This window comes from Calidris pugnax, unplaced genomic scaffold (assembly GCF_001431845.1).
Source record: "Calidris pugnax isolate Ruff unplaced genomic scaffold, ASM143184v1 scaffold61, whole genome shotgun sequence".
Lineage (NCBI taxonomy): Eukaryota > Metazoa > Chordata > Aves > Charadriiformes > Scolopacidae > Calidris > Calidris pugnax.
In genome coordinates, this window is record NW_015090945.1 from 2,935,894 (window position 1) to 2,945,070 (window position 9,177).

Genomic DNA, 9,177 nt, shown 5'->3' on the forward strand with positions numbered 1-9,177 from the left:
TACTTTACTGAGAGAGTGGTCAGGCCCTGGAACAGCCTGCCCAGGGAGGTGGTGGAGTCACCATCCCTGGAGGGATTTAAGAAACGTGTAGACATGGCTCTTCAGGGCATGCTCTAGTGCCCAAGGTTATTGGTTTATGGTGAGGTGTTGAGTGTGGGGTTTAGTTGGTGGGTGCGGTGGTTTTGGTGGGCATTTGGTGTGGTGTGTTTTGTATTTGTTTGGTTGGGTTTTTTTTGTTTTGTTTTGTTTTTTTTTTTGTGGTTGGACTCGATGATCTCAGAGGTCCCTTCCAACCACTAAGATTCTGTGATTCTGTGAGAGAGCAGAGCCAAGGTGCCACCGTCGCTCAGTAAAACAAATAATATCAGTGAAGACACACGTTACAACAAATGACAGAGTCTCCAAGCCCACTTTTAAGCTGTCTGTTATGATAGTTTCTGAATTTTTCCATTCATCTCTGTAACATAATATTTCATGTACAGTACAAACCCACATCAAGTCCCCGTCAGGCACGCAGGTCTGTCATTTCAATTCTGTGTTTCAGTGGCTGCAGACTGTGTACCTCCGAGCCACACTTAGGACAGGTAAAATACATATCAGATAAGTAGTTGCTCTTAATGCAGTAGTAACAGAAGACGTGGGGACAGCCTATGGTGTGGGGCAGGGTTGGCCATTCCCCGCACAGCGAGCACTCTCTGCCCTGAGCTGCTAACGCGTTGTCACCGTCGGAAAGACCCGCAATAGGCAAACACCAAGAGGAAATTTTGAGTTTCAGTTTCTGCACATTAATTAGCGGCAGCAGATAGATCAGGAACTCAGCAAAGCCATGCCACAGCAGCTCCCTGTTCATGTACTCAAACCCTACCTGACGCACGCTTGGCGGCTTGCAAAAAACTGACCTAATCCCCAGGACGCGCTCTGTGAGCGTCGCAAACGTTCCTTTCTGAAGAAAAACCAGAAAATTTACAAGGCCACAAAGTTTAAGAAGTCCAGCTCCAAAGTTAATATAAGGCTTCATTCTGCAGAAAGCCTGCAGCTGACGATTGCTAAACAAATCGTAACATCTTTCCTCCAGCCACCTTCCACCAACAGTGAGGATGAGGTACCACAGCTTCTGGTGTTTGCTCAGAGGCTGGTACTTCTCCGTCTGAGAGAAGTTATTCTTGTACTGAATATTCAGAATGGCCTGTCCCACCGTCGCGTTCTTGGAATAGACAGTGAATCTCCACAACACAAGCCATAAAAACGCTTTCAGTTCTGGTTCAACATGAGCCAACACCCCCGGCTTAAATCCATGGAAGCAGGTGGTGAACTGGGACCACACCAGTTGTTCCAGGGCTCTGTTCAGCTCAAGAGCATCGAGTTGACTTATTCTGAGCACAGGATTCACACTCTTTTCCTTCCCAGGGCTGGAGGCCATTTCTTCACCCAAAAACTTTCTAGGAATAAACACAAAATAGATTTTTATTATAATGAAGCATTTCCAATTCTTATTAAAGATAACAAAGTTGTAACAAACCACAGCAATAAACAAGAAATAACAAAACAGCTTCTTCAGAATACTGTATTAACATGATATTAATGCACTAAAAGTCCCTTCTAAAAGCTTTACATTAACTTCTTTTGAGATGCAGTTTTATACTGTTATCTTGGACTGTTTCTCACAAACAGTAACATTGGTATTCTGTTACAGAGAAGTGTTTGACAACTCCCAGATATTTAGAAAAAGCCACAGATTTAGCATTTGGCTTTATAAATAAATAAATAAATAAGCAAACTACTGGGCATATCTGTAATATGAATATCTGTAAATAGAAGATCAGAAACAAGAACTGTAAAACTATATAGTGGTTTACAGAGAAGGAGGGAAAATGCCCACACTAACTAAAATTTGGAAGAGACCAGTGGGGTGGGCAGAAAACACGGCCATGGGAACACTTCAGTAGCTGCAGCTGGAAGTAAAAATCGTAGAAATACTAACTAATTTAAGGATTACATACAGAAAGATATGGATGTAAATTAAGGTGGGAATGATAAAACTTGCTGAATAAAGGCAATGATTTGTTTAGTTCAGAGAAGAATCATTATATGAGATTAAAGAAATATTCAGCATTCAGACATAAATTATCATAGAGTACCTCACTGGAGCAGCATGTATTTTCTAGAGCCTTTTGACAGGTGCAGGATTGTGCTACTTGTCCTATAACAAATTTCCTGGCAAGATGATTAATGTATACTAGAAACGTCAGCACATGTATACTCTTCTTGTTCAAGCATTACAGAGAAAAAATTAATTTATTTTTTTTTAAATTGATTGGTTTAAGTGTTATTGTATCTGGAATTCTGTGACTAAGAAAATAAAGGTAATAAATTGCAAGAGCAAAAATATAGGTAACACCTCAATAATGACAAATTTTGGGGTAACCGATTCTTTGTTTCTTTTATCCACATAAAAACCCCAAAGTGATCTAGGAGAAGTGGTGTATTTCAGGTAGTATGCAATACATTCCACTTTCTAAACCAGATTCTTTGCAAAACAGACACGCAAGGGTCAACAGCCTTCTGGAGAGAGTACAGAAGGTGGTACTGAAAATCCTTACTTATAGGAGGAAAACGCGCTACAACACAAGACTGGACAAGAGGAAATGGCCTCAAGTTGCAGCAGGGGAGGTTCAGATTGGAGATTGGGAAAATTTCTACACAGAAAGGGTTATTGCACATTGGAATGGGCTGAGATAGGATAGAGAATAAACTGGATGTGTGATTTACTTGTTCCACAAACACACTTTGAGACCAACCACTAAAGACCACGGCTACTTCTTGAAAGGTTCTCCCTTCATTTCACACCGTCACAGATACTGCGGAGAGAAAAATAGAAAACTGCCTCCCAGAAATAAAACCCTTTCTTTAATAACCTATAGTTTGTCGGTTGTTTTTTTTTTTTAAACAAAACAAATGAACGATCCCACTTGTACTGTACACTGTGCAACAACAACAACAGTAATTATTGTATATCACCAGGGAAAGAGGAATTTCTCCTGGTGTATGTTAGAGCTGTTATCGAGCATTCTACAAATTATGAATGAATATATTTTATTTGGAAACATGTTATTGACAGAAATCTATCAATAGTAATGTGAGTATTGTCAACAGCTTGTCAATATTAATGTAATTATGATTAAGGGGATAACATGGATTTTAGCTATAACACCGAGTAACATCTCCTGCGTTGCTGCTATCAATATGAGCATTATTATTGACCTGCTCTGGGACTATCAGGACGAGATGTATTACCATCAGGCATATTTGTCAATGCATCCTGCCCACAAAAATTCTACATTTAAATTTACAGGTCTGTAAACTTTGCCTGCAGAAAGAGACAAATCCGAGCAACCTCTAGGTGCCGTTTTCCCCACAGGGCTACGAGTAACCACGGGGTTTGTGCTGTCTCAGCAACTGCAGCCCCTGCTCTTCTAGCACAATCTGTAGAGGATAGACAGCCATAGATTATATGCAGAATCTCTAAGTATGATTTCTCAAAACACTTTTTGAGAAGCCAAATAAAAATATATTTTATTAAGTCAAAAATGCCCTTTGCTCCTCGCTGCTCTGACTTAAAATTGCATTTAGGAGGCAAGAAGCAGCGCACCCATCACTTCACCGAGCTCCTGATTTAACTATTTGAGAGAATCTTCTCCGTGCAGCCAAAACACCCAGCCTGAGCCCTGCACTGGTGCAGGAATGGAACAGACACCACAAATTGCCTAATCCTAATCCAGCACGAACACAGGCTCAAGAACATCTTGACAGATGTTTATTCACCGAGAAAGCCTATTCCACCCTTTCTCTAGGTAGCCTAGTCCAGTGTTTTATCACCCAAATAATTACAAAGCATCTCTCATAGTCCTTCTAAAGCACCCTTATTACAAATAAAGATGGTTTTCATTCCACAGGAGAAAACAATGAAAACGATGGAGCAGAATTTCCAGTTTGGCTGCAGGTTCTCAAGAGGAAGAGCAGTGGGGCAGGCGAGGGCACCGACGGCATGCAGAGGGTCTGTGGAACTAGACAATGTCCTCCTTCCTACGACACACCTGGTGTGACCCTCCAGGAAACACAAAACCAACACAAAACCACCCTTCCTTTTTTCCAGCAGAACAGTTAGTGATTACCTTGAGGTCTACTGTATCTTCAGACCTATCATTTTTCTGTCTGAATAATTATTTCCTGTTCTATATTCATGCATTTGAGTTCTTCCTCTTGAATGCCGGGCTTCATTTTTCATCTTGTTCATTCCAGAGATTCTCTCCAAATTCATCAGTGTTTTGGATTCATATCTCACGTTCAAAACAAAAAAGCCCAGCCAATCCAAAACTTTCGACCCTCTCCACTTGAGTATCATCAGTAACTTCTGTGTGCCTGTGTTCTCCTCCATCATCGAACTCATTAATGCCTTTTCATCTTGACAGGCTACGATAGATAATGACTCTGTAAAGGCAATTTTTCAACGTGCTGCTGATAATATCAGCATCTAATGGAGATAGTATCAATAGTGCGTTGCCTTAGCTCGCTTATGGGGGGAAAAAGACTTTATTAAAATCAAGCTGCATTGTACTTGAAATTTCCCTCTTACTTACTAAGCCTGTCATCCTTTCTAAAAGGAGAAAACAGACCGAGGTTTCTTATGAACGAGTCACGTCAAACCACAGTGGCTGGTTCATCATCGCTCTTCTGCTCATTTTTAGATACAAATTAATTGCTAAACTCCCGAACCTTTATTTGGCACCGAAAGGAACAGCTTCAACAATTCCCTCAGAAGAGTAAAGAGACACAAAAGCGCACACACACAAGCCCATTTCGCTGGCTATTTTCACCCTCTGGGACATTAAATAAATAAATATATAAAATCAGTGGTGCCTAATTCCTCAATCATTCTGGGATGAATTTTATTAGGATTTGCCACTTGAGCACATCTATATTAAGATTCCTTAGGCTATTCTTTCTGTGCTTCGGTTCCACTCTTATTTCCTGTCCAAGATTAATTTTATGAAAGCAGCAGGTCACAATATATCTCTTTTATAAAGCATGAAGTAAAGAATCAGTCTTTGAAAATCTGTTACTCGTTCTCCTTTCTTATTTAATAACAGATCTAGGTAATGGACCTATCCCTTTGTGACTCCCCTTACTTAGCTTTTTGGACCCTTTCATTGATTCTTTTCTCGTGCTTTGTAAATTGAAACTTATTTTATTCTTTGGAGTCACTGAGGTATTTTTTTTTAGTTTGAGGCGTGGTTTTTTGAGTCGTTCTTGTGTTTTTTGTGAAAATGTATTCAGTTTCACTGTTCTTTTCAGTTACTCTCAACAGCAGAGGATATTTTAATGTCAATTTGAAATCAATAAACTTTAAAGATGAGAAATCAAAGTATATGTATCCAGTTAATTTTAAAATCTTCCTTTACATCAGCTCTCATAATAAAACACAGAACCCGGCCTCCAGCTGCTCAAAGCCTCATGTCTTACCATTAATTCTCATCTCTTTCTTGCTCATCAAGTGTAGAGAGAAATATCCTCAGATCAAAGTCTAAGTGGGAGCCCCAACTGTGTTGTCTCTTAATCACTGTAAAATTAACTTATCACTATATCATTACCTCAAATAACCTTACAAAAGATTGATTTTGTATTACTGTCTGGATTTCTATATACTTCAGCTAAATACCTATCATTTTGTAAAGCACATAAACTGATTCCTTAACCACTTGGAATAGCTAGTAACACTAATGGAAAAAAACAGCAATACACTGCAATCACAGAAAATATTAATTTCTGATATTCCTGGGAGGCACGACTATTCCCCAAAACAGACAAAGTAAAGGAAAACACTGAAAGAATGACTGTGTAACAAATCAATCCCATAGATGGAGTGGAGATTTTCACTAAGGAGACTGAGGGAGCAACTAGTAACAAATCCCAGAGCCCTAAATGCTAGTTACATTTCATGGCAGAAAAATCAAGCCCAAACCAAAGGCAGATTCAAATCACAGGTCGCGTTTCCACCTTTAGGTCAGTAAACTGAGGTTCCTTAAAATGGGCCACAAGAGACTAGCCCCTGCGGAGAGTCTGGAGACAGCACAGAACGACAGCTCATTGATTTATCTTCCATAAACCACCTGCCAGAGTTTAAATATTGGGGCTTCACGTTCCAAAATCCAAAGGAGCTGCGAAGAGCCAGAAGTGACACAGCAGCGATGCAGAGCAGAGGGAAGAAGCTGCTCATGGGTCATTTCTGTTGGCATTTGATGGAAACTGAAAATCCTGTACCAGTATATCCCACTCCCTCGCTGAACGCCAGCAACCACCACCACAATTCCTGGCCACCACTGGAGACTCTCTGAACCCTAAGAGCTCCCACTGACTTAAAAAAAAAATTGGTGATCAGTCAGCACTCTTAAAATACATATTATTAGATACAAATAAAATTAGATCTGCATAACTAATATTTAAAATACTACCTTTTAAAATTTGTTATGTTAAATTTCAGGCTACAAAAGCTCAAACTACATTTGTATTCCCTTAAATTTCAGCCTACAAAAGCTCAAACTACATTTGTATTCCCCGTAGAATAAAAGCCATAGATAGCATCAGTCTACCAACTTTTGAATATGGCCCTAATTTTCCTTTATTAGAATAAATAGGAAGCATGTAACAAGTCATATGTTCAATCACTATTATCCCCTGTCCCATTCCCCTTCTTTCCCCAACTTATTTCCTCTTTTTTTGTCACCCCTCTCCTTAGTGTGCCAAATTGCAAACTCATCTCGAAGGGGATGTGTCAATTCTGCCTGTAAATCCCACTCTCTGCTGTACTAACCAAAATAAAAACTACCTGCTCAATTACATCAGCCTTAAAGAACCCAGAAGCTTAACACATCAAACTGTGTTGTAACTTGAGGCTCTCCAGAAAATATGGTTCAAAAAATCCCTTCCACACCAAGATGAAGAGCCAAAATATATGCCCAATGGGCGATATTGAGTCTTATTCTCTGGAATTAGGCAATCAAATGAAATCTACCTGTTTGATTACATCAGCCATAAAGAACCCAGAAGCTTAACACATCAAAGCTGTGTTGTAACTTGAGGCTTTCCAGAAAACATGGTTCAAGAAATCCCTTCCACACTAAGATGAAGAGCCAAAATATATACCCAATAGGTGATATTGAGTCTTATTCTCTGGAATTAGGCAATGGGAATTCTCTGGAGAAGAGCCTTACAGCTACTGCTGCCCAATCCAAAGGGAGGAGGATCTGCTGGAGCAGTTCAGCAGGGCTGTGGCTGCGATGGGTAACCAGGAATCACAGAATCTTAGTGGTTGGAACAATGGGAATTCTCTGGAGAAGAGCCTTACAGCTACTGCTGCCCAATCCAAAGGGAGGAGGATCTGCTGGAGCAGTTCAGCAGGGCTGTGGCTGCACCACACCACACGCCCACCAAAAACACTGCACCCACCAACTAAACCCCACACTCAACACCTCGCCATTGAACACATCAGCAGGTGGCAGGGAGACCCTTGTGTGCAAAGAGACTTTGGTTATGATGAGGATAGGAGGTTCTGGTACAAAAATTAGTAACTAGAAGTTCTACTAGACTGCGTGTGTAACAGTGAGAAGGATGTAGAGCTCGGTAGGTGTGCCATCTGTGTGGAAAGCTGGTGAAAAGGAAATGGTCTGAAGTTGCAGTAAGGGAGATTTAGATTAGATATTAGAAAGAATTAAAGGAAGAGCCCCTTGCAAGGAAGGGGCCGTATCTCCTAACTAAGGCAGTGTCAAGAGGTGTAGGAGCATGGGAAAGACAAGGATCCCTTGTGCTACAAACGTAGGTCTCGACCACTGATGAACACACCAGCAGATGGCAGGGAGACCCTTGTGTGCAAAGACTTTGGTTATGATGGGGATAGGAGGTTCTGGTACAAAAACAGGTAACTAGAAGTTCTACTAGACTGCGTGTGTACGGTTCCAAGACAGAAGAGGAATTGTGAGCACACCGTGGGCAGTTACAGCCAGAACTACTCATTTGCTGGTATTTCCAAGACAGAAGAGAAATGTGAGCACACCGTGGGCAGTTACAGCCAGAACTACTCATTTGCTGGTTATTGTCACTTACCTGAAAAGTTGGCCTTCTGCCTCGTGACACATGTAGTATTTGCTGCTCACTGTTGTTAGGACATTGTATCTCACACAGCTTTATTTAAGACCATAGAATTGTGAAGGTTGGAAGGGACCTTTAAAATCATCTAGTCCAACCATCAACCCAACTCTGATTAAAAAAACCCAAACCATCACTAAGTTTGCTGCTCACTGTTGTCAGGGCACTGTATCTCACACAGCTTTATTTAGAACCATAGAACTGTGGAGGTTGGAAGGGACCTTTAAGATCATCTAGTCCAACCATCAACCTAACTCTGATTAAAAAAAAAACCCAAACCATCACTAAACCGTGTCACTAAACACTAAAGTTGTCAAGCACAGAGTCAATCCCAATTTTATGCATCTTTTCCACACCTCTCCCTACCTTTTTTCCATTCAAAATACCTTAATTAAAAAAAAAGTAATCTGATTCAAGGATTGGAGCATCTCCCTTAAAGTTGTGAAGCACAGAGTCAATCCCAATTTTATGCATCTTTTCCACACCTCTCCCTACCTTTTTTTTTTCCTTACAGACCAGTGCCAACACTCAGTTACCCTCCACTGAGCTGTCCCTGCACATCAGACTGGTAGAAAACAAACCTGTTTATAAATTTAACTTTTTTGCAGATGTAGTACACAAGCAGGTGAGCCCAGCACAGGTAAGACACACACAGTAGCAGTAAGAACAGCACCAGAGCCAGGAAAAACAGGTAATTCTGAAACTGGCTGCCTTAGACTCACAGCATCACACTCTTGCAGCCACCAGCCAACTGCCAGACAGAAACCCAGGTCTGGCATTCGACCAGAAGAGCTGTTCCATGGTCTTCAAACCCAACATGTGGAATGTGCACGGATAACACGACACTGGAAATACCAATAATGAAACTTTTTGCTGTCTTTCAAAAAGAAACAAATAATTTTTTGTAAAAGTCCGTGGTAGGACTCGTGCAGACTTGGAGGTGAGAGGCTACTCTCTGTAAGTAAGTCCCCCACGGCA

At 40.8% G+C, this 9,177-nt stretch overlaps 1 protein-coding gene across 2 annotated transcripts in view; it reads right to left on the reverse strand.

The window, feature by feature from the left end:
• Positions 1–227: 227 nt before the first annotated feature.
• The window catches only part of PEX2 (peroxisomal biogenesis factor 2), a 28,370-nt gene continuing 19,420 nt past the window's right edge, over positions 228–9,177 (reverse strand). Inside the window, exon 2 of one of the 2 annotated variants that reach the window (XM_014951905.1) lies at positions 228–1,439. In XM_014951905.1, the coding sequence (XP_014807391.1) occupies positions 506–1,420 (915 nt within the window). In that variant the 5' untranslated portion in view covers positions 1,421–1,439 and the 3' untranslated portion in view covers positions 228–505. Of the gene's footprint in view, positions 1,446–9,177 lie in introns of both variants that reach the window. The other variant, XM_014951906.1, reaches the window with a different exon arrangement.